The sequence below is a fragment of the Fringilla coelebs genome, assembly GCF_963513975.1.
Source record: "Fringilla coelebs genome assembly, chromosome: 1".
NCBI classification, from domain to species: Eukaryota; Metazoa; Chordata; class Aves; order Passeriformes; family Fringillidae; genus Fringilla; species Fringilla coelebs.
The window spans coordinates 59,351,097-59,367,892 of record NC_140028.1 but is presented as its reverse complement, the minus strand read 5'-3'; the positions used below and the strand labels follow the sequence as shown (position 1 = coordinate 59,367,892).

At 43.0% G+C, this 16,796-nt stretch overlaps 1 protein-coding gene across 1 annotated transcript; it reads right to left on the bottom strand.

The window, feature by feature from the left end:
* Positions 1–1,059: 1,059 nt before the first annotated feature.
* On the bottom strand, positions 1,060–16,502 carry CNDP2 (carnosine dipeptidase 2). The gene is made up of 12 exons (XM_084204827.1): positions 16,418–16,502; positions 13,733–13,829; positions 12,644–12,787; positions 9,949–10,111; positions 8,317–8,405; positions 7,182–7,382; positions 6,324–6,408; positions 5,626–5,786; positions 3,564–3,728; positions 2,906–3,047; positions 2,164–2,311; positions 1,060–1,738 (listed from the first exon to the last, which is right to left on the bottom strand). The coding sequence occupies exons 1-12, from the start codon at positions 16,480–16,482 to the stop codon at positions 1,669–1,671; spliced, it is 1,530 nt and encodes a 509-aa protein (XP_084060953.1). The 5' UTR covers positions 16,483–16,502; the 3' UTR covers positions 1,060–1,668.
* Between the last annotated feature and the right edge of the window lie 294 nt (positions 16,503–16,796).

Genomic DNA, 16,796 nt, shown 5'->3' with positions numbered 1-16,796 from the left:
CAAACCCCTTGACACCTTTTCTTCTGTTTGGGCCTCCTTCACAACTCTGCCATGCTCTACTTCCTCAGCAAGTACAGGATCTGATGATGTCTGCAGTGCAGAGCTTGAGCCAATTAACTGATTCTCAAGAAACCTGTTACAAATGCAGTAGGACAACTACACATGGTTTCTGAACAGTTCACAACCAAATTAATAAACATTCCCACTGTTTGTGTTCAGCACTCACAAGAACTGACACAGGATGGTCTGACCCTACTCCAGCTCCAAGTGCAAGGGTTAATGGTACCAGATTATTTCCAACCATCAACTTCAGTGACAAACCAAAAAAACCAAAACAAGTCTTCAGTGACACCAGAAGACTCCCTAGCCCAACAGCTCTCCACCATTAAGTCTCCAGACCAAGCAACAGTGAAAACCAGGTAGAGATTTTCCCACATTCTATCCTTCAAAGGGGGAATCATCCCATGCTGCTGACTTGTGTGAGGACACAGGACTGTATCATGCTTTCAGAGCCAAGCACCATCACTTGAAACACTTACCTACTTTAGGCTGCCAGTGCTGATCATGTCATTCAGAAGCAGGGAGCCCAATCCAGTTCAGATAGCAATCATTTAAGAGGTTTGTTTTTTTCAGGAGTTTTGACATAATAGAAGTATTGAATTTTAATGTATCCCATAGACAGTTTGAAGTTGGATGTCAGTAGTAGTTGCAACTAGTGATCTCTTCTCTGTTTATGCCTAAAAATTCCATTCACTGCCTTGCAGTATTATCAGTTATACTACAGTGTGATGACATGGTTTACAGAGCCAAAATGAAACATTTTGAGCTCAGTTTCTCATAAGAGAGCTGGAGTTTGCAACATCAGCTTCAAGTCAACAAATTCTTACAGAGCCAGAGCCCAGGAATAAAAATTTGGATTCCCACAAGATATAGCCTGTGAAGCCATGTTGCTCATCTGCCTTTATAGCCACAGAAGTGTCCCTCCCAAGTTCCTAAAGTTACATTTCCACCCAAGCCATTAATTAAACCTTAGAGACCAAGAGCCAAACTACAGCATGATCATTTATTATTCTTTTTTGGTAGTACAAAGGCAGCTTTACAAAAATGGCCAGTAGTCACTACCACAGTGAAATTTGTTACAACCTGATTCCCTGTAAATTGAAACCTGCAGGCAGGCATCAACTGTAAGAGACAAACTGCTCTTCCAAATCACTCAGTCAGCAAAGACAGGTGTCTCAGTACAGCTTGAGCACATTCCAGTGTTGCTCCATAACCTCGATTACTTGTTTCCAGGACATACCCAGGAATAAGAACCTTAAATTGGCTGGAAGTTCTGCCACTGCTGCGGCTACTTAAACTGCTGAGAGTAAATCATTCCTCTTCATTTACAGGAAATGTAGATGAATACAGCAAACTGAAGTGATAGAGGGATGAAGATGCAGTTCAGGACTGCTGACCAGTTAAGGAATACTCTGTTCATATAAAGTAAGCATTTAGAGAAGTATTTTTGGTGTATCGTGTTCTTTGTCAAGTGGAACTGCCCCTTTCCCTCTCCCTCATCAAAGCAGCAGAGTTAGTAGAAAAGGGGAGCCATGTAAGACTTGGTAATTGATGACATTCTGCAAGAAAATTCAGACTTCTAATCCATAAATCAGAAGGTGAGGTATCTTAGTCCTTCAGCTGGGAAACTTCATAGAGGTATGCACCAAGCATCTTCACCCCCTGGATGTAGTTGTACCTGCAAAGAAGACAGTTTCCTTTAGCAGTGTCTTCACTGAGCTTTATTTCTAGCAGAAGTCCTATTTGCAAAGCCCACACATCAGTCCTATGCACATGACAAACTCTATGGGAAGTGCTGCTGCAGGCAACAGGCACAACTGCCCAAACCCCTACATCACCCCTGGCAAGACAGAAACACCACCCCTGGGGGAGAGGGTAGCCAAGCTTAGAGACCAAAATATAAAACCTACTTCTGGTTTCAAGAGTATCAATATAGAAATCAAAATTCAGCTACAAACTAGTTATCCAACCAGTCAGTCATTCTCTCCTGGGGAGAATGGCACTTTGCCATCCAGAGAATTAAACAAAAGCAAGAGCTCAGTTCTTGGTGTTTTTCATAATACATGCAAAGACACTCCAGCACAAGAATATATATTCCCTTACCTATTTAGTTTTTCATTTTGAGAGTGAGCACCATCATCTGCAGCTCCAACAGGAAGCAGCATGACATTCTTGCCTGTGGCTTCTTGGAAAGTAAGGGTAACAGGAATGCTTCCTCCCTCCCTTGTCAGGTCTGGTTCAACTCCAAACACTAGAAAAGCAACACTCTAGTCAGTTTGAAGTCTATTTTCTCCCACAAACCCTCACTTAAGCCAACATGTACCCATCTGTGCCAGGTGCTGGCCAAATCAGCCAGACTGCAAAAGCCACAAAACTGTGGAGCTTCTCCCCACAGATGTAGCACTGGAATATTGTCACTGTCAGAGTTCAGTTACACACCAACAATTCATCTGAAGGCCTGTCTGTACTCCAACACATGAGTTGCTCCAGCTGCCCAATGCAGTCTAGCTAAACTGATTAAGAGGGGTGGTATGACTGAACTTCATTGAATTTGGCTTAGCAGATGATCTGAACCAACAATCTCATCCTTATGCAAAAGCAACACCACATCAAAAAACTTGTCCCAGAACAGCATAAATGAATCTGATATCCAGTATCTTTCCTTCCCGTACCTCAGATTTCCATTTAAAGGTTGCGCATGACATGCTCCCTCAGTGCTCCAAAGTTATTAAACATGAGGGCAGAACGCTTAATATTCAGCAAACATGACCTCCTCAGTTCTTCATGAGGTGCTGGAACAAAAGACTTCTAATCCTACCAGTACCAAGTGAAAAATCCCACTGACCTGTCTTCATGGCCCTCCTACCAGCCATGTAGTGGGGGTGGTTGAAGTCTGACACCCAGGGTTTTCCACCGTGGCCTAAGTACACTTTGAATTTGTTGGGACTCCGCAGCTCCGCAAACTTTTTGTTCAAGTAGTCTTCAACCTGTAAGAAAGATTGAATGATCTTACCTACTGCTAGCATTTGTATGAGTACTGGCAAAGTTCATATTCTAAAAGCATCTTAGGGACTTGTAGATCACTACAACTGTGCAGCAATACTTTTCCTATTGCTCTTATTTTGAAGTACTCCAATGATTCTCTACTCTGAACCAGAATATCTTCTTTAGGCAAATTAACAGCGTATTGTAGAACAATTAGGCAGTATGTCAAACACTGCTGCTCTTGATTATGCATTTCTGGCAGTCCAAGTACCCTACAGTTAGGTTAGCATTTATTCCTAAGCCCTTTTAAGTTCAGAGAAACTAGGTAATCAGACCACTACAGTCCACTGAGGCACCACAGGATTCCCTCAGTTATCTTGTGTTGAGGAGCAGTACGGAAAAAGATAGTGGGAAATGAACAGAGCTGCTTTAGAAAACAGAAAAACTCTTCTCCCAAGGCAAGGTAAACAGAAGTTCAGATATACTTGTTTGGTTAGCAGCAATCCATTTCAACATACATTCTTTGTGACTTCTTCAGGAGTCATGTTTGGTACAAGCCTGATTGAGAACTTGCCAATCACTTTCCTAGGAATCACAGTCTTGGCACCAGAGGCTGAGAAGGCTCCTTCAATTCCATGGAGAGACAAGGAAGGGTATCTCCATCTGTGCATAAGGATCTCTCTCTGCAGAAGCAAAGAGAAAGATGCAAGGTTACATGAAGTTTGACAGAGTTCCCTAAATTAATAATTTCTTCAACCTAATAAAGAACTTGCAAGAAATAGTGCTTTTTCCCCATGCAGAAATGCAGCTCATTGAACAGCAATCAGAAGCTGTTACTCCCATTAAGCACACATTTTGATAACACAGCTGGGTTCTCAGCACCTTAAGAGACTCAGCAGTTCTAGTCTGGCTCGCTCCTAGCTCTGTGGAACTTAGGGGACATGACCAGTCTGATTCTGATAAGGACAAAAGCAGCATTTATAAGGTGCTGAAGCACAGTTTGTAAGGAGCACTGAAAGCTTTAATTCCCATTGCCTCAGGACAAGCATGTGCCTTCATCACCAAGACACTGCTTAAGTTCACATTTTCTGAAAGCCTCACCACTGCACAAACCGAGGCTTACTGTATGCTTGTCTTTATATCATCAGCTGCATTATAAATCCTGAACTCCAGGTGGATTAAGCTGACCACCACTGCCTTCCAGGTACACTTCCTGCATTTCCTCTGTTACCTTGAGCACAGCTGTTAAACACATTGGATCCTGAACTTGGTGCAGTTGCTGAGTTGCCCTGAGCAGACACAGGTGCAATGTCTCCAGCATGAGCTTTGCTGCAGAAATGCAGGAGACTGAGAAATTTTGCGTCCTTTATGTTAACAAGTTGGTTTTTCCCCAGGTACAACCTGCTTACAATCTTCTCTCAAAGCAAATGTAGCTGTCACAGTTCAAATGTCTCAAGCATATTTGCTTCTCATCTGGAAGTTAGTCATCCCTCCCTAGCCTTACAGCCCTTCTGGCATGTATGCAGCTTAGAAGTCCCTTAGCTGGAATTTCAGTTGAGCCAAGACTGAACAGCTTCAACTCAGTATCACAAAGAACATCTTGCCAGCTTCTCCTTACATCCAAGCTATAATTCATCCATTACTTTAAAGGACAAGGCTAAGCAAGGAAGCCTGTGTGCTCCCAGTTGATATAAACCTGAGCATGTAAAGACAAGGTTGAGGATATAAATTGTTAGTTATTCCTATTTGAGTTAAGTTTGAAGTCTCCTGACAGTACTAGGACAGAAGACAGACCTGCACATGTAAACTTGCCTTTTACAACACCTGTGTCTGCTTTTTATGACAGGAGATGTATTTACATCTAGGGTTTTAAAATTAGTATATAATACCTGTATCTTGTAAGATTCAATGCTGTTAAAAGCATTCATTTGGAGAGCTCCCAGGATGAAGATTTAACTTTAGACATGAGTTTATTGAGCTTGAGATTGTTCAAAGATTTGGGCTGCCTAGCTCATGATTACAAAACAGTCCTTGTTTGCCAGGTCTAGGAACATGTTCAGCATATCAGCCTTGAATTCAGCAAAAGTGGGTTTCAAGCTCTTTTCTCACCTAAGGAGCAACCATCTCTGAGCAATTGCTTTATTTCTGATAACCCACTGGACATCCTACAAATATAGAAAATCAGATGTTTTGTGTAGATTGTCACCTGACCTCTGGAAAGCGGCCAACATTCTTATCTAGCATTAAGAGAACAGCATTAAAGTTCTGTACAAGTTCCAAATACTATTTATACAGAGTAAGGAGGAAATTTGGAATTCTCAAGACTACTTGAGTTAAACATGGGATAACCTAGAATAAGTTTTCAAGGATCTAACACTAGCAGTTCCTTTGCAAAGTGCAGTCAGCCATACAGTAAGCAAAATTATCTTCAAGGCATTCTCACCATTTTGAAGACATCAGATGAATCCTCTGCCTAATAAATTACTTAATAACCCACACACATCCACAGAAGCTTGCTTCTGGTCTCCTACTAATACAGACAGCTTGATCTAGACAGGGCAGAGGAGAAGTGCAGCACACCTTTGCATCATGCAGAAGTCTTGTTGCTCCTACATCTTTTGCATATTCTGTCAGGTCAAAATCAATCTTCTCATATAATGCCAGCTCCTCATCAGTAACAGGTGCCACTGCTTCATTAACACCTGGGATGAGGATTTTCCCTTTCTTGTCTACAAGAGAACCTGTAAACAAGAAGCACCTAATATCAGTATTCAACCAGAAGATACAAGATGTCATTGCTGGGAACACTTTCCTTGGGAAACTGAAGTCTGGGCCTTCTGAAAACTCTGTAAATGCAATGAAATTTAGACTTCTATTTTGCAGAGCATGCACCACTGAGCATGGAAGACACTTAAAAGAATTTGCCGGTATCCAAAATGTACACTTGCTTGCTACTCTATTGAATTCTACTGCTACATTTCACTGTTTGTCTGAAGGTAGGATTCCCAAAGAGTTCAATATCACACCCACAGCAGAATTTGAGAAGACAGCTGATCTAATTAACATGCAGATTTGCAGCAAGGTTTTAGGGAAAGCCAAGAGTAAACAGACAACTTCTTGGCAAGACCTTCACCATGTTTCTGCATCTAAGGCAGTAGCTTTGCATACCTAGCAAGCACCATTTCACTGGTCACTGCTTTGCTACTGCAAACTCAGTCATGCTTGGATGGTTCTTGCTCCCATTTTAAATGCATTCAGTGAAACCTGTGTTTTCTTACCCATTAGAGCAATGAGATCAGTCATGGCCTCATGGACCGAACCACCATAAACTCCGGAGTGAAGGTCTTTGTCACAACATTCCACCTGATTGAAGTGAATGAAGATTCAGCAGGAGATTTTGCCATGTAGGGAGGAGACTACAACAGCCAAAGCCCAGCTAGAACTTGATCTGGCCAAGGGTCAAGGAGTGTCCCCATCATTTGTTCAAAGCAGAGGGTAGCATAGTGTCAGGGGATGAGAAAAAGGCAGAGGTATTTAATGTCTTCTTTGCCTCAGTCTTCAATTTCAAGATCAGTTGTCCTCAGGATGCCCTGCTACCTGAGCTGGAAGTTGGTGATGGGAAGATGAGGGAAGCCCGTGATCCAGGAGGAGATGGTTCATGACCTGCTATGTCAATTAGCCACCACAAGTCTATGGGCCCAGATAGGATCCACCCCACCCCAAAGTATTGAGGGAACTGGTAAAAGCTTGTCAAAACACTCTCAATCATCTACCAGCAGTTCTGGTTAACTGGAGATAGTCCAGCTGACTGGAAAGCACAAATGTGACACCCATCTCTAAGAAGGATGTATGTGGATGAAGATATCTATGCTATGAGACAATCCTTCAGTGGAAGGATTGCTGGTTTATCTTGCTTCACACATCTGAAAGCTATCCCACCCACCCAAGTATCAGGTAGGATAGCAAGGGAAGGATGTTTAGACAAAAAGGAAAAAACACTCCACATAAGTAGCCAGTTTCATCTTTTCTGAAAAAAGCTACTGGCATGAAAAGGTTTGCACTAACAAACACTCTTCTTTCTCTTGTGGAAAATTCAGTTTAATAATAATAGATTTGCAGTGTATTTCAGCACTTACCTCTATGAAGTAGTAGCAGATACCTCTCAAACCATACGTGATACAAGGCTTCTTCTTGCCTAGCCAGTAGTTGTCAGAAATGCAAACATAATCCACATCTTTAAAGAAAGCATCTCGCTGAGCAAAAATCAGCTCATCAAGGCCTTCAGATCCTGATTCTTCCATACCCTCTAGGCAAAACCTAATATTTACTGGAAACTCCTTTGAAATGAAAAACAAGAATAGATTAAGCATGTGAAAACACTTGACTCCTTCAGTGATCTGTAATTTTCATGTGTCGCATTCAAAGCGGAAAAATGGACATGGCTAAAATAACTCCAGTGGAATGACAGTGGAATTTGTTAATTATACACAAAATGGTTTAAAGTTTGGATTGTGCTTATGTTGAGGGCACTTACACCATCCTTCATTTGATGGAATTCAAACTCTTCAAAAAAGTATTAAAAACTTGTCCCCAAACCCCATAAGCATGGGAACACAGCAGAAATCTGTTGCCAAAGGTTAGCCACCAGGCTAGGAAAACTAACATAAACCACAGGAATTGCATGCCACAGTAGGAACAGAGCCTCCCTGTCTATCCAGTCTAGCATATTCTATATACCTAGACAGCAACTGAGAACTGGTTATTCCTCTCAAAAGCAATAGGAACTTGTCTTGCAAGATTAAGAAAACACCCTGAGCTATTTGTGATTGCACATTCTTTAACAGAAATAAGCAAAGCTCCCAATTTTAGTGTTACTAAGTTAACCTCCTCTTAAAGCTCAGTGGCAGTGAGACATAAAGCCTTGATAAAGGCCAAAGTAATCTGATGTGATTACATTATTTACTAATCTTTACATGATAGTGATCACATTTGATTATTCGTCCTGCTCCACATGCTTGCATATGTATTTTCCTTCCTACATATTTCATTAAAGGAATATTGTTAGAAGTGCAACATAAGCATCTACAGGACTAACTCATCAGCAAGTCAACTTAACCCTACTAGGAAATCAGGAAATTTACAGGACTATTACATCATTCCTCCAATCAGCTGAATAAGCAGGCTTCCCTCACAAGGGTTTGTGGCTTGGATAACATTTATTGCTAGACTCAGCTGTGTGTGAAAAAAGCAGAATATGTTTTGGGCACATACCTGGTTAGTTTGTTGATAAGCCTCCAAGGCATTCAGCCAGGCAAGCACTGGACCTTTGTCATCTGTTGATCCTCTCCCATACAACTTTCCTGTAGAAACAAGATACAAATTAACCAGTGAGAAAAAATAGTATGAGGTTTCATCTCTTGCCTAGATAAGAACATTTGGTGTTGGGTAATATTTTTAAGCCTGCTTATATATAAAACTTTCATTTCTGATCCTTCATAAGTAGCAGTTTTACATCGTGCTTCACATACCCTTTCAAGTGGGATAGATACAGGACTGCAATAGCTCTCCCATTTAGAGAGCTTCCCCACCTCTTCGTCCAGCTGCTCCCTCAGTAGGAGTTTATTATAAGCCAGGAAAAGACATAGCTGCCTTATTTTTCATGATAATATAATTTTCTACAAACACCTCAGTGCACAGAAACAAGTTTTCTGCTTTTAGCAGAAATCTATCAAGTATTATCTTCAGTTCAATAATTCTTTGTTTGAAGAGTGAAAATTCAGTAGCTAGTGACAAATCACTTCTCTGGATTCTCCAGATAAAAGTGGATCTCCCTAGAAAGGAATTTAGTCAAAGATGAGTTTGACAGGCCATAGGGAATTCTGAGAAAATGTAGTACATGAGATCATAGCAGAGGCAGCTATCAGTGCAACTCAGAGCTGTGGCTAGAATCTCTCAGCACTCCATGTAACCAGTGACAGAACAGGCCAGACAGCTTGCAAAGGTAAAGAGCCATTGGTGAATGTCTCCTGCATGGCCAGGCTCCACAGAGACAAGCCACAGCCACAGCAAGCCTAGGTCTTCCTAGGAGATGAGATAACTCAATTCAGTAACTTGGACTCTGCTGCCTATGAGTAAGTGACCACACTAAAGTACTAGTTGCACAGATACTCCACTTTCTGGCAATCATTAATGCTTATGGAACAAGAGTGGTTTATGTCCTTCTACTGATATGACACTGAGAAAGTGAAAGAAGAAGCTGTTGGTAGCGCCAGCTTTTAATAGAAAAGGAAGGTTTAAGTCTTGACTGCTGGCAATGTTGTTTCAACAGGAGATACTGCACCATTTCTTCATCCCCATTTATGAGAGAGGGACAAATTTTGGGGCACTACCTCTGCAAAAGAGGTTCTGTAGTACCCATAGTAGAGCAGTTAAACACAAGGCAACCCAGAGAGGTTGCTGTGCCACTCCTGTCTCCAGGCATAAAGAAATTGTGTTGTGTATTTTTTCTCAGTAATGGTTCAAAATTCCTGCAGTCTGACATAATCTTACAGGCTTCAAACTGTGAACAAGAAATTAGTCTTAAAAAGCTCTCTAGCAACAAGCCAGCACCATAGAAAGCAGCAGTTAAGATTGTGCTGTAGCTACAAGGAAGAAAACATGCAAATTACAGCCTAGACTATCAGAAAAGGAAACAATCCCAAGAGTAGCTGAGATTTTGCAGCTAGACTTTTTTACCATTTCCCCACCTGCACATTTTTACCTTAACAGTATTAAACACCCATACCAGTTCTTAATCTCCTTCCCTCTTGCAATCAACGGCTTAGCTTTGGAACTTTGAGGAATTGAGGAATACCACACTTGTTACAGAAGTGTTTATCAGTTTGTGAAGTCCACTGCTCCTACCATCTCTTTCTACCAGAGTGAAGGGCTCGCTGTCCCAGCCATCCTCTAGTGCAGCTGGCTGAACATCCAGGTGACCATATACACACACTGTCTTTTTGCGTGGATCCGTGCCCAGTGTTCCCAGAACAATTGGTGGCAGGGGGATCTCTGATCCATCAGGCAGCTAGAAATAGGAAGGCAGAAGTTTTGCTAAAATGGGGAATGTCAGAGTTTTAATCAGATACATTAATTACCTTAATATTATGGAGGTTATGAGAGTAGAGACACAATGGGGAATGTCAGAGTTTTAATCAGATACATTAATTACCTTAATATTATGGAGGTTATGAGAGTAGAGACACAGACAGCTAAACAAAACTAATCTACTTAAACCAATTGCCAGAAGCAGGGTGCCAAAGAAGGCCTGGTGGCATCATGCCAATTAGTTTCCTGACAAGTCCCAGGAACAGTCCAAATGTTCCAAGCCACTTAGAACTGTTAGCTTTCAACTACCAATGCTACATCAGATTTTAGCAGAGCAAGCTGACTGCATGCCAAACTGCTATATCTAATGCTGACCTAAGCATAAGTGATAAACTCCATTCAATATTGCTTGTCACTGCACTTTCATCCTGTCCACAGTATAGCTCTCTGGACAAAAATTTCCTGACAGTGGTAAGGATGGGTGTAACATGTGCCTACACTCAAATAAGGTCAGCATAACAGACATATTTCTTTGTACCAGCCTACATTGTTACACTAAGGGCGGGATAGTGCTGATAAACTCAGTTCAGGAGTTCAAGAGTTGAATTTAGCTTAATCCCTTGGAATACCCCATAAGCAATTATCACATGCTATTCCCAGTCAGCAAGTATTTCCCTTCCGGTGAACATGTACTTCTACACATTGTTCAACAGACAAGATAAGCTTTGACTTTTTGCTTATATGGGTCCCAAGGTGCAGATTTTTATCAACAGGTTACATGGTCCTTGGCCAGCTGCAGGTCTACATGAATAAAGCCCTACTGCAAGAATTTACAGTAATCAACACAAATTCCTGTGCAGCAGTAAAGCAACTTTGATCTGACAAGTTCAGTTGCTTTACATTGTCCCTCACAGATATAGCAGCAACACAATACATTGACTAACTCTCTCTGTACTTGATATAAAACAGAACACTAATCCATCTGCAAGAGTTACCTTCAAAGTTACCTAACAAAGATATTATGTATAAAACTCTAAAATCAGTTTTTGCTACCTAAAGTTACAGCGATGAAAAGAACAACTTTGTCTCTGGATTAACTGAAATGCTTTTGATGGGGTTTTAGGCTGTAGGCAGTAGCAGAGCTAGAATTAACCTACAGATTCCCTCCCAAGTCAGCCCTTTTCCTGCTGGAACCTGTAGCTACAGACAAGTGTAATTCAGTTGCCCAAAGCAAAAAGTGCTTAGAAGGTGTCCATAAACACAGATCTCACTCAGCAGTCTTTCACACCAATTAGAAGGACAATCTCCTAAAACTAGTAAACATTCCAGTACAAGGTTTTTAATGCCACTATCCAAACCCTAGTCCAACAATTTTAGTATGGATATTGCTCTGAGGCAGGTAGTGGCTAGGCACTTCAGAGGAGGAGCATACCAAGTGGATACTTCCCTAGGATGAGATTATCATTATTATTCTTATAGACACATTTCTCAGGGGAAGAAAAGCAGTCTGGACAGCTAAAAGCGAGGAGGGAAGTCATTCTTTTAATGATACTTTTGTATCTAGTAAGGGAGCAATGCAATCCTGTGACAAATGTAACACTCCTGAAAGAGGCCAGAAGTCCTTTGGCAGACTTACTGAAACTTCAGTCAGTATCTTTATAGTCTATGGGTCTAAGGACCAATAGCAGCCTGTTGTTTAAATGTCTAACATTTTGGTTTGCATGTGCTCTATTCATGTTCAGTTCAAAAAGTATTTTAAACACATTTAATACAGTCCGAAATGTAATTCAACATCTTTAATAGGGTCCCAAGGCTTACTATAAACAAAGGTTTTTAACAGAACACTCAGACTGCGTGGCAGCAAAAACATTATCCTACACCCCAACAGGCTGCTACCTTTCCAGGCCACTGCCCACAGGACCTTTGTGTGGTGATCCCAACCCAGAAGCCCACCAGGCACCAAGGAATTAGTGCCCCACAAAAGATTACATGAATAGCCCAAAGCCTATGCCATGCTATGCTGCACACACAGCTTCACCTTCCTGCCTGTATTGTGCTGTGCATATCCCTGGACTGTAGGATAAACTGAGCTACTCACTGTAACCTGAAGGCAGCTCCCACTGGGCACTGAGGATTACATCACCTGTATGTCCTTGACTTAATCTAAAAGTGCATCAAGAAATTCTCACACAAAATCCCTTCTGTGAGTGGAACTGAACAGCTTGAATAAATAAAATTGAAAAAAATTTCCATGTATGGGATCCGCAGAGTATGTTAGATCTGCAGAGCCTGCTAGATGCTGCACAGCTTGGAGATTCCAGCATCTGCAGGGACATAAGAAAGCACTATAAGGAAATATGATAATATGGACGAAGTCAAATAAACTGCCTTTCAATGGAGTCTAGGTGCCTTTCATACTGGGAACACAAGAAACCAGCAGTTCCTCACTCAAAACACCTTGTGTTCTAAAGAGATTTTTTCCTACTAAGCTGCCATGGAGATGGTCACGTACCTTTTGCTTGCCAATATCCATAAGTTTTGTTGTGCCTCCCAGTCGCTCAATCTCCTTGGCAGCAACCTCCATCATGCGCTTGATTTCACCCCTCTTCTCTGGCCATGCTGACACACTCTGGATTGCCACCCACTCTGCCAGGCGCTGCAGAGATGGAAGAGCTACAGGTTTTACTGCACAACAGGCACCATGCAAATACCACCACACCTTGCAATTCAACAAACACTGGTTTAAGTCAAGTTCAAATTGAGGCACATCAGCTCTGTCCTCTGCTCAAAGAAGAACTTTTAACCAATAATATTACTCTCAAAAAGCTCTCTAAAACCTCACTCACCTACAGCTGTCCCTGCTGCTTAGCACAAAGTCTACAGACACATCAAGTGAGCTTAAGAGTATCACAGCTTGTGCCTATGGTGCCCTTTTAGTTGTTCTTTAAGTATCCAGAAGCAGCTAAAGTCTTTTGGGCCTCTCAAAAAGGCCACTTCAGCTTTTTCTCCCTGTGTGAGTTCAGCAAGAACTGGCAGAAATCAAGCTGAACACTTGGCAAGCTCATGCGTGAGTTCACAGTGCTGTACCACTGATTCCTTCATGGATGAAAGGGATTACAGTACAACCTAAACAGCAGGTCAAGCAGCAAAGTAACTCTTTGGAGAGGGCAACCTCTCCCTCTGTACCCCAGCATAAATTGCTTTATACAAGAAAGCTTTGTTCCAGCTTCCTTTGTAATATATTTCATCTCCCACCTTCAAAGGGAAGAAACTATAAACCTAGTTTGGCATTCACAAACCAGTATCAGCTCCCTGTACCTCTAAACAGGTCACCATTGCACTATACAGTAATAGATCATTTCCTAATAAATTTACCATGGACATTAAGGTTTTTAAACAGAACTATGCCTAAATGTAAGAAACAGTTTTCTGGCCTGACTCAAATCCCTCACACTTGCTGCCTACTCTCCCCTCTCTCCCATTACTTGGCATTATTACTGGGCATATCATACAGATGTAACAACAAGCTTGAAGCTGACCACCTAACTCCTAATATCCCTTAGCTGCCCATGCTGCAGTAAAAAACTCAAGAAAAACTTACCTGAACATAGAGGTCCTGGTGTTCATCAATGTATTTAAAGAGGGTTTCCAGAGCAGACATTTTTGGACTAGTTTTCAGAGCACTGTTGTTGAAGATTCTGTGACAGAAAAATAATTTAGCTTTTACAGGGTTAAGAAGTGACAGTCAGTAATCAAGAGCCACAGGAGACTTTCACCTTTAAGCTTCTAATGCCATACATCAAGCTGTACCAATATAAAACTTGAGGCCTCTCCCTTTCATGAAATCACCACAGTGAAGTGGCTAACCAAAGCATATTTAAATTTCAACACCACTCTTTATGCCTCTCCCCTCAAAATAACTTTCAAAGTTGAACTGAGCAGTCTTGTCTCTAGAGATACTTCAATGAAATCATACACTTTATTTTACTGCAGACTTACAGGCAAAATGTTACCCAAGTAAAATGCAACTTCAAAGAGGAGATTTCATTATGAGTTCAACTAATAGCATGCCATAGGCTTGAATGCTGGTAGCCAGGTCCAAGAAAGCACCACACTTTGTGCTCTGCAGAGGAGGTTAAAGACAAGCAGCTGGAAAACTGTGCTTGCTTCAGTCTTAAGTCTCAGCCTGCCACTCAGATTTCACAAATAAGGTCAGAATGAAGCCACAGGAACAGAGGCCAGCCCCAGCAGGTCATGAGCAAGTTGTCAGTGACTACTTCAGTGCTACCACTTCCTTCTTTTGTTTTTATTTCAACTGAAGTTCACATGAGAAAACCCAAGACTCCTTTACAGTTTACTATCTTCCTTACCTGAAATCAATACTGAAAAGAAATACTGCCACTAAAGCAACAAAGCAAACAAGCTTAAGCTTAACTCTCAAGTTAGAGCTAAAGATACAGCACCTCATCTGAACGAGGAAAACAATGAGCTTTACAAATCCCAGAATGGCTAAGGTTGAAAGGGACACTGGAGGCCAGCTGGTCTAAGATGTGGCGGCCCTACAACACATTACTCAGGATAGTGTCCAGGAGCCTTCTGAGTAACTCCAGAGTAGGCTCCCTGAAGTGTGCCTCGAGTCCAAGTGCCCGGACTAGGAGGAAAAACTCCAGTGCCCATGTAATAGAAGCACATTCAGCAGCTCCAGCCACTGTGATTCAGAATTTTGTTGAGTCGGCTTTATGCCAGATCCTTTAAGCCTTTCTTCTGCTTCTACAGAGTAGTCACAAGACAGTTGTTAAAACATCTGACTGCTTGTCTTAGGATTTCTTGAGCAGCTGACTACTCTACATATCTGAAACAAATCCTTTTCAGCTGCAAGTTGTCCCACACAATATACTGCAATACAAGCACCACCCCAAATTTTCTTTCAAGCAAGGTTGTACTAGAACAGATAGTGGCTTTTGACATAGAAAAATCCTTTCCCCCACGAGAGATAGCATCAATTTAATTTAAAGCACCTATCAAGTTTAAATTTGAATAACTACTTTTAAACACCAATTAGAAGAACCCCAAATCACCAGGCAGGGTAAGCATTCCCTTTAATAGTCATGGGAACTGAACACCTTCAGAAGGACTACTTAGACATAACCAAGATAAAGTAATGCTTCTCACTGAAGCTGGTGTTCCCTAATGAAGCCACCCTCCTCACACACAGAGCCGGGGCAGGATTCATGTGGAGCTTTTCAGGAAACCAGCACACAGGCATCAGTCCAGGGTATCTGACCCTCCCCTTCATTCAACCGGTTTCTACAGCAATCAGATGTCCAGCTCCAGAGCACAGACAAAACACATGGAGGCTGACTTTCTGTCCAACACAAACAAGATTTGAACTACTTGTTAAGTCAGAGACTACTTTAAATACCACCTTAACCATAGTTAAATAGTTCTGAAATCACAAGGTCATTGAAGCACATAAGTCACACTAAAGAGCTCCAAAGAAGCCTGTTCCAGAAAGCTTCAAACTACAAAAAGTAAGTATTGGCTACTACACAGCAAAAGGCTGGACGTTACTTCCCCCTTGGTCTGCAAAACCAGGGCTTGAACTTCCTGTCAGTCCTTCAGAACGGAGAGCTGAACCCTTCCTACCTATGCAGAAGAGGCTCTACAGTTTTATCTCTTCACAGGACTAGAGAAGTTGCACCTTAAATAAAACAATCCAAGGGACTATCACTGCACCATTACAGCTTTGCCCTCCTTACTCACAAACAACATTAATATCCCAGAGGAGAGCACTGAACCAAGAGCTTTCTACAGCCACCACGGAGCCCCACGCTCACGTCGCAGGCCCAGCACCTCGGGCCGAGGCTGACTTGAAGGTTAAACGCGGGTTTCTTTACAGGGTTTTGCAGCACCGGGACGAGCTCCCCGCAGCCCCCGGGTCGGTGACGGCCGCGGGACGGGAGGGAAGGAGGCAGGCGCACGGCAGGCTTCCTAAAGACAGCGCGGGGGTAGGGCTCACGGGGAGCGAGAGCGACAGAGAGGAAGGGGGCAGGAGCGGCTTCTCTCCGGGGACAGCCACGGTGCCGCCGCGCCCCAAGGCCGAACAGACGCTCCCCACCGCGGGACACGGAGCAAGGCCTGGCCCGCCGGCGGCGCCGCGCAGCCGGCATTCCCGGCTCCTCCCCGCCAGGACGCGCAGGGGCAGGGACAGGCCCGGCCGCGTACCCCGGTGCCGCCACACGACAGGACCAAGGGACGCGATTCCCCCACCCCTCCCGACACTCACCCACAGCGCCCACGCAATCCCGGATTCCACTTGGAGTAGAGAAAACACCACCTCCCACGGCGCATTAAATACCGCCGGTATAGCCCCCGCCCCGCGACACGCGCCTCGCCGCGCCTGCCAATCCGCGGGCAAGGAGCGACTGGGGGCGGGGCTTAAGCCGAAAAGGGGCGTGGCCTCACCTCGGGGCTGCGGCCTGCCGGGGGGCGGCCCTGTGGGGCGGGGCCGGAGTATTACCGGGGTGTGATGAGGGAGAATATAATATATAGGCGAATATAGCATGGGGGCCGGGGCAGAGACCAGTCTGGACAGCTGAATTATTCCAGCCGGAGCTGACAGTATCCTTATGATCGTCCTACAGTTGTGGTTTAGATAGGTTTAA